Source organism: Rhinatrema bivittatum, chromosome 3, assembly GCF_901001135.1.
Source record: "Rhinatrema bivittatum chromosome 3, aRhiBiv1.1, whole genome shotgun sequence".
Lineage (NCBI taxonomy): Eukaryota > Metazoa > Chordata > Amphibia > Gymnophiona > Rhinatrematidae > Rhinatrema > Rhinatrema bivittatum.
In genome coordinates, this window is record NC_042617.1 from 35,198,697 (window position 1) to 35,216,831 (window position 18,135).

General features: G+C 43.7%; 1 protein-coding gene across 1 annotated transcript in view; it reads right to left on the reverse strand.

Annotated features, from left to right (window-relative positions):
- The window catches only part of DEGS1 (delta 4-desaturase, sphingolipid 1), a 33,999-nt gene that overhangs the window by 2,685 nt on the left and 13,179 nt on the right, over window positions 1-18,135 (reverse strand). The window contains 2 exon segments of the mRNA XM_029593098.1: window positions 114-785; window positions 787-857. Coding sequence (XP_029448958.1) covers window positions 114-785; window positions 787-857 — 743 coding nt within the window.

The window sequence follows — 18,135 nt, forward strand, 5'->3', positions numbered from 1 at the left end:
TATAAAAAGCTCACCATCAACTCCTCTGCATGAAAACCTTTGAGATATTTGCTGGAACCTGCAACAGATTTCATAATTTAAAGTCAATTAAGGCAGCTGAAAAGTTTCCTTACCAATGGAAGGTTCTTTCCAGGAACACTGGGGAAGTCATGATGTTCATTATGATAACCAACATTAAAAGTAAGATAATTAAGTGGTCCATAATAAGAGTAGGTTTCATGTCCTTTTAGGAACATGTAATGTTCAGCTATAAAATGTCCTGAGATTGGATGCAAGCCCAATCCAAGTATTGACCCTGCAAACATGTAAACAAGAGATTTAATTCCACAAAAGTAGTAAATCACAGCATCAAAGGAGAACTGCACCACTAAGTTGATGATTTCCAGTTTAGAGATTGGTTTGGGGTTGATGCACAAAGGCCTAATAGCATAGAAGAGAGGCTGAAGAATTATCCAGATGAGCTTTCTGAAACGGGTACAGAAAAACCAACCCTCAAAGTCTGTAGGAATATCCACATCAATGCCATCCCCTCCTAAATAACGGTGATGATCCATATGATACCTCTTGAAAGAAATTGAATAAGGCAGACCAATAGGAAGATTAGCAAACATTCCAAAGGACCGGTTCCACATAGTTTTGCTGTTGCCAAAGGCGCTGTTGTGAGAGATCTCATGAATAGCCAAGGTCATTGAGTGACTGATGCAGCTGCCAAATGCATAGGTCCAGAACATGAGCCATTTCCAATCCAAGTCCTTAACCAGATAAAAGGCAGCAAACTGTGTGAAAGACCATCAAAGTGACAATCCATATCAAGTTGTAATCTGGTTTCATCAAGGCTTTAATCTCTGGATACTTAGCTGCAAGGGAAAAAGAAGAATTAAGGAAAGGAAATGATTAACTAATTTAACAGACCAGATTCTTGCAGAATGGATAGCCTTGGCATGCTCACTCATACAGACACCATCTTAAGCACCTCTCCATGGCAGCTCAAAGCAAGGCCTTGTCAAATCTGGCTCACACCTAAAAACTACCTCCAAAATTTAGGCCCCAAGGTGACAGAGAGCAGCAGCATTGGAAGCCTCTTGTGGCCCCTGGACCATGGTTTGCCTACCTGTGTCCTAGATATGTGAATGTTTGCATATCATTCCTATCCCTTTCCTTCTACACAGTACATCTTTGGATCCTTAAGTCTCTCTGAGATCATTATTCATAAAAGCAGGGAGCAGTCAAGTTGTCTGAATAAAGACAGTAGATATCCTGTCACTGATATCTAACAGAACAAGTTTCCCACAGAATATAGTCACCTAAAGTTATCCAAGAAATGTTAGCCATAGGAGCTTTCTAACCTAACCTGCTATATTTGAATATAATCAGTCAAATTTAAAGTTATGTGGGTACATGTGCCCAGATAACGTAACTGGCTATAGTTTCTAAAGTTGAGGAACAACAAAAGTAAATAAACAAATCTGTGCAGGTCTGCAGGCCCAATTCCCCACCCTGTTAAAAATCTAACTTGTATCAGTCTCAGCACCCAAATCCCCCTTTCTCCTCCAAATGGATTAAAAAAATAAAAGTTGCAGGCATATTGGCCTTCCCCACCCCTCCTCGAATTTTTAATATATCCTTGGTGCTATCTGGCTAAGTCTGTGAGTGCTGAGAGCTGGTCTTAAGTTATCTGGGTACAGATACCCAGATAACTTAACCCTGAACCAGCTATATTCTGAATATAGCCAGTTAAGTGATAAGAAACAAAGCAAATAAATCCTTGTGGGCCTGCAGGCCCGATCCCACCCATCTCAACCCCCCCCCCCCCCTTGGCCTGAGCAGCCTCTCCCACCAATTCTTAAAATATTTAACCTCCAAGCTCCACTCCACCCCCCATGGCCTCCAGCAGCCCAGTGGAACTGGACTGGATACTGCCAGGAGCAGTGCAATTGACCCACGCTCCCAGAGGTCATAGGGGTTTGGGGGGGCCAAATGGAGCAGGAAAGAGGAGATGATGATGGGGGGAGGGGATGCAGGGAAGGCTCCTCAGGCCAACAGGTCTGCAACTTTTTAAAAATCTCTGCAGACCCTCAAGGATTTTATTTTTTTTTAATTACTTAACCAGCTATACTCAAATTTTAGCCTTAACTGGCTATAATGTTATCGGGTATGTTTACTCAAATAACTTTAAACCTGCCCTCAACATGAACAGATTAGCCAGATAGCACCAGTATATTCAGCACCATTTATTTAGTTAAGTTTAAGATCCTCCCCAGAACACCTCTTGCTATCCAGCTAAGTTTTATCACCTGGCTAAAACACATATCCAGTCATCAGAGGAACACATTTCAATCTCCAGGTTCATCCAGTTAAGTCATGAACTTAGCCAAATTATTTTGAATACTGATCTTTCTATATGTAGCTTATCGTGCAGGCCATGCCCCATTTTGGTGGCTCTCCTTTGAACCACCTCTGCCTTATCAATGTCCTATGTACAATTTGCCATTAAGATGGCACACAAGCTAAGTATTAGAAAACCAAAAGAATATCTTTAAAACCTCAAGTCAACACTACTGCCAAAAACACCTTTGGCATTTGGGGGGATTTTTTGTGCTCAGGTTCATTTTTTGTTTAGTAGAGTTAGTTCTAATTTGGAAAGTCTGATCCTTTTTTGAAACAAATCAGATACTACTCTAACTCAAGAATGAACAATATTCTGAAATCAGCAGTGTATTGTGAAAAAATCTGCAACCAACAACTTTAATCCTGACTTGCAGCATCAGTTAAACCTTTTATACAGTTACATATTTTGGGCATATTCAACAGAAATGATTGAAGAGGAGCAGAAGGTGCATCTGCACCCCTTACCCAGAAGCCCCAGGAAAGGACTCCAAATGTCACCGCGAGCCTTCCAGACTTCAGACTCCACAGCCATAGCTTCCAGAGGCACTGCACGCCTTGCAGAAGAGGAACGAAAGGCTCATCTGCACACCTTACCCAGAAGCCCTGGGAGAGGACTCCAGAGGTGCCAATACCTCTGGAGTCCTCTCCCAGGACTGATACAGGGCTGATACAAAAGGAATTTCATTTAAAACAAGAGTCAATAAGGTGGGTAACTTGGTAGCTATAAGCAGATTAGTTGTAGGTTTTGAGGATAGCTGACAAATATAAAAAATAGACTAAAAGTACTTTAGACTTTACATCCCTTCTCCCTTAAAAATTTTACTTGATAAAAAGGCATCGGTTCTTCTATTCCAGTTTCTACTGGATAGAGACGCTGACAGACTGAACATGAGTGTGAGTAAAAAACTATACAGACATTTTGCATTAGTGTAAATTCAAAATATGTTGTCTAATTATGAATAGTCATGTCAGAGATTTGTATATTGATAGTGTTTGTGTGTTTAAGAGTAGTGGTAACGAATCTTATTGCCATTTAAACTGAAGGTGGAGTGTACAAGTAACCATCTCCATTTTTGCCCCTGATGCAAGCACACGAAACATTATCACACTGTCGGGCAGCATTATTTGAAGAAGTGCACATTCACTATTGAACCTAAATGATTTTATTTGCATACCTAAAAAAAAAAACTTTTCGTAAAAGCTCTTTACTGCAAAGACCAATGATTATATTCACAACGCAGTCTTTCTAAAGCTTAATTTACTTTATGAATGTATATGGCGTCTCTCTACGATGGTCCTGGCAATTAATATAAAAAGATGAAATTTAGTGAGTTCATTTCAACCATCTAAGCAACTGAATTGTTCACTATTTTTGTCTTTTTGGTTTCACCTGTTTGGGGTCCAGACTAATATTCAACAACCCGAGACAGGCAGAGTGCAGTCTCAATGCATGGATGAGACGATGGTGCAGGGAAGAGTGTTTCAGATTTGTTAGGAACTAGGCATCATTTTAGGGAAAAGGAGGAAACCTTTTTCAAAAGATGGGTTCTGCCTTAATAGAATGGAACCAAGCTGCTAGCACTAACTTTTACAAAGGAAATAAGCACAGCTTTTAAACTAGATGGTGGGGGTGATGCATCTTTAAGGATAGTAACAGAACAGGGAAACAGGGCATCCCAGCAGAGACATTGCAATAAATGTTAAAATGGACCAGCTGCCTTTAAGTAAGGTGCAGACAGAGCAGAAAGATTCCAAATTACCCCATCAATTGATCGAGTAGATTATTAACACAAACAAAGGACATACTATGAAATATCTGTATACAAATGCTAGAAGTCTAAAAAATAAGACAGGAGAATTAGAGTGTTTAGCACTGAAGGAAAAGACAGCTTTAACTGGCATTTCAGAGACCTGGTGGAAGGAGGATAACCAATGGCACAGTGTAGACGAGGATACAAATTATATGAAAATTGGTTCTTACCTGCTAATTTTCGTTCCTGTAATACCACAGATCAGTCCAGAAAAGTGGGTTGTGTATCTCTACCAGCAGGTGGAGTCAGAGAACAATTAGAACTTTGGGCACTGCTACATAACGAGGGTGCCACCTGCAGTCACTCAGGATTGACCTGTACCCAAGCCCATGCTAACAAAACTAAATAACGAAGGGTAGCACCCAACCAAATTTCCAGACTACCACTTTGTCGCTGGCAAAAACCAGTCAGAACTGCTAAAAACTGCTCCATGAATCATGTCTGCAAAAAAGGAGCTTCAACAATAAAAAACTTAAGCAGGTTCTGACCAAGACAGTCTTTCGGTATCTGAAGAAAGGAGTGGGCCACCAGGGCTCAGGAGGTAGCCTGAGCCCTGGTGGAATGAGCTCTGAGACCCAAAGGCACCTGATGCCCCCGGGCTATGTATGTCGCTCAGATGGCTTCCTTAATCCACCGAGATATGGTCGCCTTTGATGCTTTGTCCCCCTTCTTTGGGCCACCAAGAGAATGTACAAATGATCAGAATGTCTGAAGTCATTGGTAACCTCCAGATAATGCAATAAGGCGTGCCGCATATCCAAAAGATGAAGGTGTCTGTTCTGAGAAGACTCCCGGGACCAGTTAGGGAACCCTGGAAGCTCCACAGTTTGATTGACGTGAAAGGCTGAAACCACCTTAGGGACAAAGGACGGAACCGTACGTATCGATACCCGATCGTCGTAAATCCGAAGAAAAGGATCCCGACAAGACAGCGCCTGCAACTCTGAGATCCGACAGGCCGAGCAAATGGCCACCAAAAACACTGTTTTCAAAGTCGGATTTTTCAGGGAAACTCCACGAAGAGGCTCAAAGAGTGCCATATAGAACTCGCAGGACTAAATTCAAACTCCAATCCAGACACACCCAACGGATGGGAGGGTGCAAATGTTTGACCCCCTTAAGGAACCGTGCAATGTCCGGATGCGCTGCCAGCAAACAGCCGTCAAAGTTTCTCCGCAAGGCATCTAGAGCTGCAACTTGTACACGAAGGGAATTTAACGCCAAGCCCTTAGCGAGGCCCTGTTGCAGAATGTCAAGCACCAGAGGAACATGCATCACTAAAAGGGTCGCAGGAACACTGACACCACGTCTCAAAAAGCTTCCAAACTCTCACATAGGCCATAGAGGTAGCTGGACATCTCGCCTGAGAAGGGTGGAAATGACTTGTTCTGAATAACCCCTCAAGCGTAAATGTCGCCTCTCAAAAGCCAAGCCACGAGATAAGCGATCCTCCCGATCCAAAAATATGGGCCCCTGACGGAGCAGATGCGTTAGATGAGCCAGCTGAAGTGGACCCTCTAGAGCCAAACGAACCAGATCCGCGAACCATGGATGACATAGCCACTCTGGCGCCACCAGAATCACTCTTCCCGGGTGCCGCTCTATGTGGCAGAGAAGCTGACCTATGAGGGGCCAGGGTGGGAAGGCATACAGCAGAATCCCCGTGGGCCAAGGACACACGAGAGCGTCTATGCCCACCGAGCCCTGTTCTCAGCAACGGCTGAAAAAACGAACTGTTTTTGCATGCGCCTGCGTTGCCATCAGATCCAGCTGAGGAGTTCCCCATTTGGCACAAATGAGATTCCACGCCTCGAGAGAGAGTGTTCCCATTCTCCTGGGTCTAATTGCTGACGGCTGAGATAATCGGCTTGCACATTCTCTACTCCCGCGACATGGGATGCGGCAATGCCCTCGAGATTGTGCTCCGCCCAGGTGAACAGAAGACGTGCCTCCAGTGCTACGGCTGGACTTGAGTCCCGCCTTGCCGGTTGATGTACGCCACCGTTGTCGCATTGTCTGAGAAGACTTGCACCATTCTGCCCTGTATCCAGGGAAGAAATGTCTGCTGGGCCAGACGTATAGCCCTGGTCTCGAGCCGGTTTATGGACCAGGATCTTTCCATCGCCGACCAGAGTCCTTGGGCAGACCTGACTGCACACACCGCCCCCCAACCTGAGAGGCTGGCATCGGTGGAGATTATCAGTCAATTCGGAGTGTCCAAATCCACCCCCCATTCCAGATTGTCCAGTGACAGCCACCATGACAGACTGGCTCTGGATTCCGGAAGTAGAGGCATTGGTAGATGGAACTGCTCAGACACCTGGTCCCCCTCCCCACCGGAGAGTCGGCTGGGGTGATATCAGTTCCCCCCCGTGAGGTCTTCTCTCACCGGGGCTAGAACAGGCTGAGAACCCTCTTCCCGCGAAGCCCAAGGCGAGGCAGACATTCCCTCCCCGAGAGAGGAGGCAAGAAGCCCTGAAGAGCCCTTTAACCCCGGGGAACACACCGCGCATAAGGAGGTCGCATCTAATGCCTGGCCACGTGACCCACACGCGCGGCAGGCCTGTAATTCTGTTTTCGGTCCCATCTGCAGCAGCGTGCTGATAGTTTAAAGTGAAATAGAAAAGGGCTTGAATAAAAAAAGAAATGTTCGGAGCTGTGACGCGGAGAAAATTTCAGTCAGGCAGGACCAGAAAAACAAAAAAAAACTTTTCATGCTTCGGGCTAAGAGACTACTGGCTGAGGAGAAAAAAAAAAAAAAAAACACCCAACGGGCACAGCCATGCTGCGGGAAAGGAGCCTGTCTATAGTAAAATCGCAAGGCCCCCAGCAGGGAAGCGGTACACGGAGAAAAACTCACCTTTGCCCTCAGAAAATGACCCGGAGCCCTGGGAGCTGAGGGAAACACTGCTGACAGCGTCCCTAGCCGGCCTAAAAAGACCCAGTCCCTCCTGCACCTCTCCTTACCTCAGCACTGAAGACTGTCAGACACAGAGAAAAGCTGTTGCAGGAGACAAGGGAGCAGCTATAGCAGAGACCGTGGTGAGTAGCCAGGAGCCCCTGGTCGTCAGACTCCAAACTGTGGTGGGCGAAACCCTGACAGGAACATGCAATTCCCTGGACGCCTGGCTTCTACTGAGGGATGGCACACAAAGGTACCTAACACCTCAGGAAGCGACCGTAAACCAAAAACTTAAATTCAAACTAACTAAATAAAAAATATAACTAAAGACTGCAGGTGTGCAATTGTACCAGCCGCTGGAGTCAGAGAAATACTGAGTGACTACAGGTGGCACCCTCGTTATGTAGCAGTGCCCAAAGTTCTAATTGTTCTGACTCCACCTGCTGGTAGGGATACACAACCCACTTTTCTGGACTGATTGTGTATGTTCAGGAAATTGAAGTGATAGGATGGCAATATATGTTAAAGAGGTCATTGAGTCAAACAGGATAAACGTTCTGCAGGAAACCGGGTTTGATGGACCTTTGGTCTGACCCAGTATGGTATATCTTATGTTCCATTGCATACCTGCTAGATAAAGTACCTGAATGAAGCTGTACGGATTTGGTAACATACCACAGCAAGTCAATGTAAGTATATGAACTACATCTAACAGTTCTCAGAAAAGATAGTCATACCAAAAAGGAGATGCATGAGAGCAATCAAATAAGAATACAATACAAGTTTAGAATACAACAGGATAGGCAGATGCCTTCAGAAGATAAAAAAAACCCCAAGAGTTAAACACACAAACTAAGATCATAGAAACATAGAAATGACAGCAGAAAAGGACCAAATGGTCCATTCAGTCTGCCCAGCAAGCATATGGTAGTATCTACTGCGCTATGTAGGTTACCCTATGCTTATCAGTTTCCCACACCATAAAAGTCAGGGCCCTGGTTGGTTACTGTTTGAATCCAATTTCCTGTTATGACTTGCCATTGAAGCAGAGAGCAATGTTCGAGTTGCAACAAAGTATCAGTCTTAATAGTTAAGGGTAGTACCCCCATGCTTGTTTCCCCAGACCAAAGTTGGGGCCCTCGGGTCGCTGTACGAATCCAATTCCCTTTTTTCCCCCCTGCCATTGAAGTAGAGAGCAATGATGGAGCTGCATCAATAGAATCAAGGCTTATTAGTTAAAGGTAATCACCACCACGCGCTCTTTTCTTCATTTCCATTTTTTAGCCTTTAGAGATCCACAGTGTTTATCCCATACCATTTTGGATTCTTTCACTGTTTTGGTTTTCACTACCTCCTCCGGAAGGGCATTCCAGGCATCCACCACCCTCTCCGTGAAGAAATATTTTTGATGTTGGTACTGTGATGTCCTCCCTGGAGTTTCATTTTGTGACCCCTAGATCTGCTGATTTCTTTCCAACAGAAAAGGTTTAATGTTTGTAGATCATTAAAACCTTTTAGGTATCTGAAGGTCTGTATCAGGCTGCAAGATCCTCTTGCACAAAGATTGCAAGTCATACTTATGGTAATTTATCATTACTAATTAACAGGGCTGGAAAAATATTAGAAATTCCTAAACGCTAGCCAGAACGTTTTTTGAACAAAATGTAGAGCTATTTCAAATATTCAATGTGAAAATGCTGAAAACTGGCCCTCAAGTACTGCAAACACAAAGTTCACCTCTTCTCCCAACTATAATCTATTTTTATTTAAAACATTTCTTACCTAGTCCTCTAAGGTAAGGGGAACACAATAAAATACATAATAAAATAAGTACAAATACAACAGCATAAGGAACTAAAACACTGCAGTTGATAGTTACATTCCCAAAGATTCAAAATCAGATTAAACTGGAATGTTTTAAGCTCTTTCTTAAATGTCTTCAGTTCACCGATATTTCAAACCTGGACAGGCAATGTGTTTCATACTATAGGGCCTGCGATTGAAAACACCCTTTCGCATGTTTCGTTAAATGTGAATGTCAAGCAAACTGACTGGAGGAACAAAGATCGTGAGGGAGTACAGATTCTAGGAGCTGAGTTGATACATGGCATATTAACATTTGTTAAATTAAATATAACTGTACTGTATGCACCACAAGCCAATGAGGTGACTACAATATAGGAGTCACAATCACAGGGATTTATGCCTGTTAAGATGCATGTAACTGTATTCTGTATTAACTGTGTTAGCCAGAAGGCCCAAAAAAGGTGACCTACAGTAATCTATGTTTGAGAAAACCAGTGACTTAAGAACTGTACGGAATCAAAAGGTTCAAGAAGTGGTTTAAGGTGGGGTAACAGATGCAATTTAATAAAAAAGGATTTGACTACAGATTTAATATATGATCATAAAGAAAGATGAGTGCAGAACTCTCAAACCTTGGATGTTTGATCGATCAATATATTATGTCCATCAAAAGTAAAAAAGCAAAATTGCTCATCGTAAGCAGTGTTTTCCTTAGATAGAATGAATTAGCCATGCTGTCTGGGTGATGTCATTGACGGTGCTCGTCCGGACTCTCTAAGAATTAAGAACTTTTGTTCTGCTGTACCTGCGTGACACTTCCCACGCGAAGCACATCATCCATCTATAATTATTACGGCCAGCACCATGGTCTGGAAAGGAAGAAAGGAATGTCCAGAGAGGAGGGAGGGTACGCATGGCTAGTTTTTCCTGCTATCTACAGAAAACACCAGTTACAGTAAGAAAACTTGCTTTTTTTTACATGGGTAAGCAGGCTGAATTAGCCATCCTGTCTGGGAGTCCCATGCTCCAGGTTGTGAAAAGAATTGGTAGGCCGAGGCAGCAGGTGAAGACACCCGTGAATGTTCCTTCACCTCCCCCCCCCCCCTTTTTTTTTTTTAAACACACAACCCGTCCCCCCCTATGTGGGCAGGCATTTCTGATTGACCATACTTACTAGTACTGCCTGCCCCAGTGCACTCCGAGGCTAATTGATCCAGACTATTGTGAGAAGTAAAGGTATGGATAGATGACCATGTGGCTGCTTTACAAATGTCCTCAATGGCAACATTTCGGAGGTGTGCAACTGAGGCCGCCATGGATCGCACCCCTGATGTGCTTTGACCGCACCAGCTAGTGATGTGTGAACTGACGCATGGCAATACTGTTTGCAGTCTGAGATCCAGTTTGATAGAGTCCTCTTAGTTATTGCCACGAGTGTTGGGACTGAAAGAGATGAATAATTGTGATGAGCGTCTGTGTGGCTGCATTCTTTGCTTATAGTATGCCAGTGCCCTTTTGCAGTCTCTCTCGCTCATTATTCTGCAGTTTAGGAAAAATAGGGAGCATGATGGCGTGACTGATGTGAAAAGCAGATACCACCTTTGGAAGAATTGTAAAAAAAAAAAAAAAAAAAAAAAAAAAAAAGGTGAGAAATGCACTAAGGCCTGAAGTTCACTCACTCGTCGCATTGAGGTGAAAGCAACAAGAAGGATCACCTTCCAGGTTAGGAACTTTAGAGAAACTAACTGCAAAGGTTCAAAGGGATCTTTCATCAGAGCCATCAAGATGACATTCAAATCCCAAGGCACAGGAGGCTTTTTCAAAGGAGGATGGAGATGAAAAAGACCTTTCATAAATAGAGATATCAGAAGATGGGTTGCAATCGAGGAACTATTATATTAACCTTGTTGTGATAAGCAGCTATGGCACTCAAAGTGTACTCTTATGGAAAACGTTGCTAAGCCAGATTGTGAAAGGTAGCGCAAGTATTGAGAGAGGCTTAGAAGTAGTCCAAGGCAGGTGTGATATGTCCAAGAATTGGATTTAGGTCCCATCCTTGGTGAGGAGTCCTGGAAATATCCTCCCCCCTCCTTTTAAGCCTTGGGGTATGAGTCATGAGGCACTGTCCAGTTTGATCTGAGGAGGCAGCCTTGCAATTATATCTTTGTGGAGATGACACATGCATTGTGGAAGTTGTTTGTTGAGCCATACGCTTCTGGCTTTGTTAAGGTTTTAGCACCTACGCACTCTGCGTTGTTGCGTTGATCCAGTTTGGGCATGCATCGAGATGATGCAAGATTGCGTGATCACCTGTCCCATTCTCTGAGTTGATGCATCATGAACTGGTGCCAGAGCAACACGGCTCTTGACGCGTGACGCTTTTAGAGTCACCTGCATCGATGCATTGCACCACCTGTTGGCCCTCATCGGGGTCAGCGCCAATCCCTGTTCGATGTGTCAATGCGCATCCTTATCCAATGCAGTTGACTGTTCCACCATAGAAGCTAGGCGCCAATGTTTCACAGATTTCAGCTTGGTTTTTTTTAAGTGCTGCCACGACCTTTTTCCCTGAGACCCCACTCTTTCCCGATACAGACCTGTGTACCTGGTGGGCAAGTGGCTTAGTTTAATGTTTGGACGATGCCTGTGGCTCCATGGAGGGTGATGATCTTTGTACGTTTTGGTGGTGCTGTTTTGGGCCTGGCGAAGAATGTATCGAATGTCTTGGAGATGGCACAGAACTAACTGCCAGATGCCAAAGATGCCCCACCCCTGTCCTTTAGGTAAGCAATTTTGGCTGCTGTCTCTGGGTCCGAGGTGACATGCAGCCGCAGTCACGGTACGATGCTTGATCATGATCTGGACCCATACAAATATAACTAATTATGGCCATCAGTCACTGATAGTATCTGAAGCCTGTTTTTTTGGACACTATGACAGTTGCACTAAAAAGTACTTCTGTGGGTTCACCAGCGCAAATAGAAAGTTTTAGGCCTAAAAAACTATGAGGAGCCAAGAAAAGAGAAAGGTATGTCTGTAAAAAAAAGCACGGAAAAAATGAGACCGAGGAGACTGATGATGTGCTTCGTACACAGTATCACACAGTCGCAGCAGAGCAAAAACTCTTAATTCTTGGAGAGAGTCTGGATGAGTGCAGTCAGATAATGTCATCCAGACAGCATGGCTAATTCAGCCTGCTTATCAACAGAAAAAGTGAGGGAGTATCAGAGGGGCAATCTCAATAATTTAAAAAAGCTGATCTGTAACCAGCTTTGAACTGAAGATAAATTATGGTAATATTAAAAAGCGTATCTATGGTGCACTTTCCCCCTATTCCCTATTGCCCCTGCTCCCCACACTAGGGCAACTCTTCCTCCAATGTGCTGACTTCTCACATTCCTCCTCCTTCCCATCTTACCTATCTCTCGTGCAGGGACACTGCAAGCCTGCATACTATTCCAAGTCCTTCCTACCTGGTTAGATAGGAAATACAAAGGCAGAGAGAAGCAGCAGAGGAGACTGGCTCTAGCTTGCCAAACTCCTGACTATGTTTTGGCAGCACACTGGGAAGAGGGATGGGCTTTTCCGCAGATCTTGCAGCAGCTGCTGGGCTTTTCTTTGGTAGTCAGTGCGAGGCACTCCGCCAACCACAGATGCTTAAAGAGAAAGGGATGGGAGGAGCAGGGAGAAAGGCTGACACACAGTACTGGTTCACTCCACTTTAGGTTCTGGGCACCAGCCTGAAAATTGTAAGTACCTGAATGGCCAGGTCCTGCTAGTTAATACACGGCAGAGCAATGTGTACACTAGCTACAGATGGTATACTTAACCAAACAAAATTCAAAACCACTGGCTATCAAAACATTTATTTGATTAAACTCTTCTAAGTATACTCCCAAATTGTCACACTAAGTATGGAGGAGGCAGCAAAGCAAAATATATACAGGAAAACCAAAAGAATCCCACTGTTTACTTCTGGTATGTGATTTACATTAAGATCAGAATCTATCTATTTCTGACTATCTTCCTGCTTCTGTTGAGAGCAACTGTTTAGACCAAATGAGGCCATCACAATCAGGTGTGTGTGTGTAGCCTGAAATGCAGTTTTGGCACCTCTTTTCAGACTTGAGACACAGAGCAGCAGAGGTATTCTGCTCCAGCCCCTCCCCTCCAGCAGCCTGCATGGTAAAGAAGTGGAGGGGGTGAGCCCAGAGAAGATAGAGAGGACAAGTCACTCTGCTCCCTAATCCAGCCCCTCCCTCTACATCCCCCCCCCTTCCTATATTGTAGGGAACAGAAGGGGAAGGGAGTAATACTGAAGCAGACAATGCAGAGCAATGGTCAGACTAAAAAAACAGTTTGAACTGGCAAAAGTCTGAAATTTGTAAGCAATAGCGCCAATTGTCAAGCCTTCAATCCAGGCAGTACTCTCACAATTTTCAAACTTGTGCTAATTCAACCCCTTTATGTGACCATTACCGAGGGCTTAATTTCTGGCAGAATAATCCAGAATGGCATTCTGCCTCCTCCTTTCTGGGACCCAAGAAAGCGGAGCATAGCCAGCAGTGTATGTGTATATATATAAGAACATAAGAACATGCCATGCTGGGTCAAACCAAGGGTCCATCAAGCCCAGCATCCTGTTTCCAACAGTGGCCAATCCAGGCCATAAGAACCTGGCAAGTACCCAAAAACTAAGTCTATCCCATGCTACTGTTGCTAGTAATAGCAGTAGCTATTTTCTAAGTCAACTTAATTAATAGCAGGTAATGGACTTCTCCTCCAAGAACCTATCCAAACCTTTTTTAAACCCAGCTACACTAACTGCACTAACCACATCCTCTGGCAACAAATTCCAGAGTTTAATTGTGCATTGAGTGAAAAAGAACTTTCTCCGATTAGTTTTAAATGTGCCACATGCTAACTTCATGGAGTGCCCCCTAGTCTATCTTCCTGCACAAGATGGCACCAGCTGACTATTGCTCCTACCATGTGACAGGAGCCGACCAATGGCACCGGTAGCCCCTGTGACATAGTAAGGGCAAAGGCTATCAGCGCCATTTTGAATACTGGCAACCGACAGCCCGAGTGCAGGAGATCGCTCCAGGACCCCTGCTGGATCAACATGGACTTTTGGCAAGTCTTGGGGGGTCAGGAGGGTGGGGGTTGTAGTTAATTAAATTTAAAGGGTTGGGAAGAGGTTTTTTTGTTTTTCCAACTTTAATGGAAAACAAATACAGAATTCAACTAATAGACGAATCGGGTTTCCCCCCTATGAAAACGAATGCAATGTATTTGGGTCCCAACGAATACGATTACAGAATTGGACAAATCCATCCCATCTGCACATCCCTAGTGGTAGCAACTAATGTGGAACCTAACATCGTGTAACTATAGCATGGGCTATTTTTCCCTATATGCATCACCTTGCACTTATCCACATTAAATTTCATCTGCCATTTGGATGCCCAATTTTCCAGTCTCACAAGGTCTTCCTGCAATTTATCACAATCTGCTTGTGATTTAACTACTCAACAATTTTGTATCATCTGCAAATTTGATTACCTCATTCGTCGTATTTCTTTCCAGATCATTTATAAATATATTGAAAAGTAAGGGTCCCAATACAGATCCCTGAGGCACTCCACTGCCCACTCCCTTCCACTGAGAAAATTGTCCATTTAATCCTACTCTCTGTTTCCTGTCTTTTAGCCAGTTTGTAATCCACGAAAGGACATCACCACCTATCCCATGACTTTTTACTTTTCCTAGAAGCCTCTCATGAGGAACTTTGTCAAACGCCTTCTGAAAATCCAAATACACTACATCTACCGGTTCACCTTTATCCACATGTTTATTAACTCCTTCAAAAAAGTGAAGCAGATTTGTGAGGCAAGACTTGCCTTGGGTAAAGCTATGCTGACTTTGTTGCATTAAACCATGTCTTTCTATATACTCTGTGATTTTGATGTTTAGAACACTTTCCACTATTTTTCCTGGCACTGAAGTCAGGCTAACCGGTCTGTAGTTTCCCGGATCTCCCCTGAGGAAAACAGAACAGAGCCAGTAGTTGCATAGATTATTTAATATTTATGACTCCTCAGCCCTTGGAGGAAGCAGAGAATAATCATCTAGCTTTGATTCGGGAATGTGTGTGAGAGAAAGAGAGTCCCGTCCCCCCCCAACAAAACACATACACAAAGTTCTGCTTCCCTTTTGCCTACAAATGAAGCCCTGGACATAATTTTTTAAGCTTAGTTTCCTATAGGGAAACTGGTAACTGTTTGAGTCATCCAGTTTTGCTCAAACTTCTGTCACAGATGGTACAACACTCAGTGACTGGAGACTTACTCACCCCCGCCCCCCCCCCACTCTATTTTCTTATCAGAAAACAGGCCAGTTCAGTTTAAACTCAAGAGAATGTTGTGACATCGAGCATTCAAAAAGCTATTGACTGGTGCCTGTGGTCACTAGCTGACTCCATTTTAGCCTCCTTTATGCTTAAGATTTCCATAAACAAAGCAAGTGCTGTTAAGAGCACTCCAGCCAAAACGTTTTAATTGGCAGGGAGATTTTCCTCAATTTTTCCCCTGCTTTCTCCTTGCCAATCACTTTAGGCTCTGAAATAGTTTGAGGAACCTATGTACTAAGTAAACCTTTCCCCCAAATCAGCAGCAGCAGTTTCCAAAGACCTCACAGGGCAGTTCCTTCCCTCAATTTAGTTCTCTTGTGACAAGTAACCCTGCAGCCAATACAAATGGCACTTAACCCACCCAAGAAAGACGAGAGAGAAAATGAAGAGGCAATACAAATTAATATTGTAATTCTTTCTGTAACTAATGTCATGAACTAGAGCCAGCCTGGAGGCACATGCCCTGCCATATATGAAAGACCTGGGTTAAATTCCTGGAGCAGATCTTGCACTTCCTGAGTAGGCTAGGGTAAAGGCTCTCAACCACTGTATTAGGACACACTGGTGGGTCACCAAACTTTGGGGATAGGGCCTGAGAGACTGAAGCGATTAAGGGGCAGTGGGTACCAAGTGATTGGGGGGGGGGGGGGGGAATTATGTTTAACTGTGTGTTAGATGGACTGGAGGGTGTGTGTGACAGGGTATATAAAATGTGGGATGGGATGAAGAGATGGTGTGAAACTATGAAGGACCCGGAGGGACTGGAAAAGAAAAGGGAAGAGAAGGTGAAAAATGAGGCTTCTTATTGTCTTTTTTGCATTTTTTTTTGTGTTACTTCACAAAGTGTCTGGCAATGGAGGGATTTTGAGTTGCTGTTACAAAGAATGTGAATATATATTTTTGATATAATGAATTGAAAGGGGGGGACATCAGAATTATGGCCTGTATACTCTAGAATGTGTCAAAATATTCTGATATTGACAGTGCAATGCAAGATAATTTTTCTACCCTCCAACTTAGTATTGAGAAACCATCTATCCCACATTTCTCCCTGATTAAATGAAGATTAAAGCTTGTGAAAAAGAAGAAAAAAGTTTGATAACTAATTTCAATAACAGCTTGTAAAAAAACAAAGAATATTTTAACAGTAAAATAATTAGGATTTTTTTTTTTTTTTTTTAGTTCAGCTGTGGCATGTAGTGTACAATGTTATGCATGTGAGCATCATCTGTCAGGAGTATCACAATGGAAAAAAGGTTGAGAAGCACTGGGCTAGGGATACTGCAGACACAGTTACACAAGCCCCGAAGGGGGGGGAGAGAATCAGTGTTTGTACAGCAGCACCAAGTAGCAATATTTCAGGCCCATGAATACAGAGGCAGCCCCGGTGCATGGCCTCCAGCGAAGGGCGAGACTGAGTTAGAAGAAAATATAAAGAGGGAAAATCCCCAGATAGTTGTGAATGAAGATTCATGGCACCACAGCAACACAGTAAATGACAGATCTCTCCAGGTATCTCATACCAAATCCACTCGGCATATAACTTTAAGAGAACGGGCCTTCTCGACAGCTGGACCATCACTCTGGAATTCCATCCCACCGGATCTCCGACAGGAGCCCTGCCTCCCAACCTTCCGAAAAAGACTTAAGACTTGGCTGTTTAAACAAGCTTTCCCGGACTCCTCCTAAATTCCACCTCATCTACATCGATAATGCAGCCACACGAGTTTCTTTGTAAATAACTCTATATGATGTTAAATTACTACTGTATTTCTCTTTTCTCCCAGTTCGATCATCCTTGTTCATTGTAACTGCAATTATCTCTGCACAGGTTCCAGTTTTAATGTATTTTGCACCCCCTTGTTCAACTGTAAACCAGCATGATGTGATTCTATCATGAATGCCGGTATGTAAAAAACCCTAAATAAATAAATTGTGATTTTATGTACATAGTCCCAAAATAGATCAAATTCCCACATGGAACCTACCCCCCAATCCTGTTGTCACCCCCTCCCTCCAGGTTAGTCTATGCCTTTCAGAAAGCTCAAAAGCAGCTCATAATCACTGCTGCCTTGGGCTGCAACTGTTAAACCTGGCAATACGACCAAGCCTTTCATCTTTCTTATCATGAACAGGCAATACCTCTGAAAATGCTACTGTCCTTGCCTGATGCTTGAACCTACTCCCTAAAATCTGGGAATCACTCTGCACTTTACTGACCTAGTTTATGGCCAGGCCATTGGTTCCCAAATGAACTGTGAGATCAGAGTCAGAATTCCATTCTTCTGTGAAAGTACAAAGAATCTGGTTTGTATTCCTGCAAGCTGGTAGGCATAATTCAAGACTGAGCTGAAGCCCAAAGAAGCAGGAGGAAACTACTAGCCCACCCCAAAAAATACTATGCATTACAATGTTTCCCCCCACCCCCCCCCCCCGAGATCTCTAATAGCTAGATGTGTTCACTTCCTTCAGTTTATGAAAGGAGGAGACCTTCTGCAAAATTATTCTCCTGAGCTTGCAGCTCAAATGGCAAGTGCGCCTTCTTGTCATTTCCTGCTGCATCTGCTCCTGCAGCCACTGGGTGACCACATGAATGCTTCAGCTCCACAGAGAGTCTCCCTCTACTAGTCAGTCATTTTTGACTCCTCTCTGCTACAGTTAACTTAGGGATCACAAACTTGCTTAGCCTGTGCAGAATACTTAATTGCATAGCTAGGACCCAATACAAAAGATCAAAAGCCCTGCCATGCTCCAGACCACAAAGTGGTTGTTTCTGACACAGCACCCAACTTGTCATAGTCAAGTCTTGGTTTCAT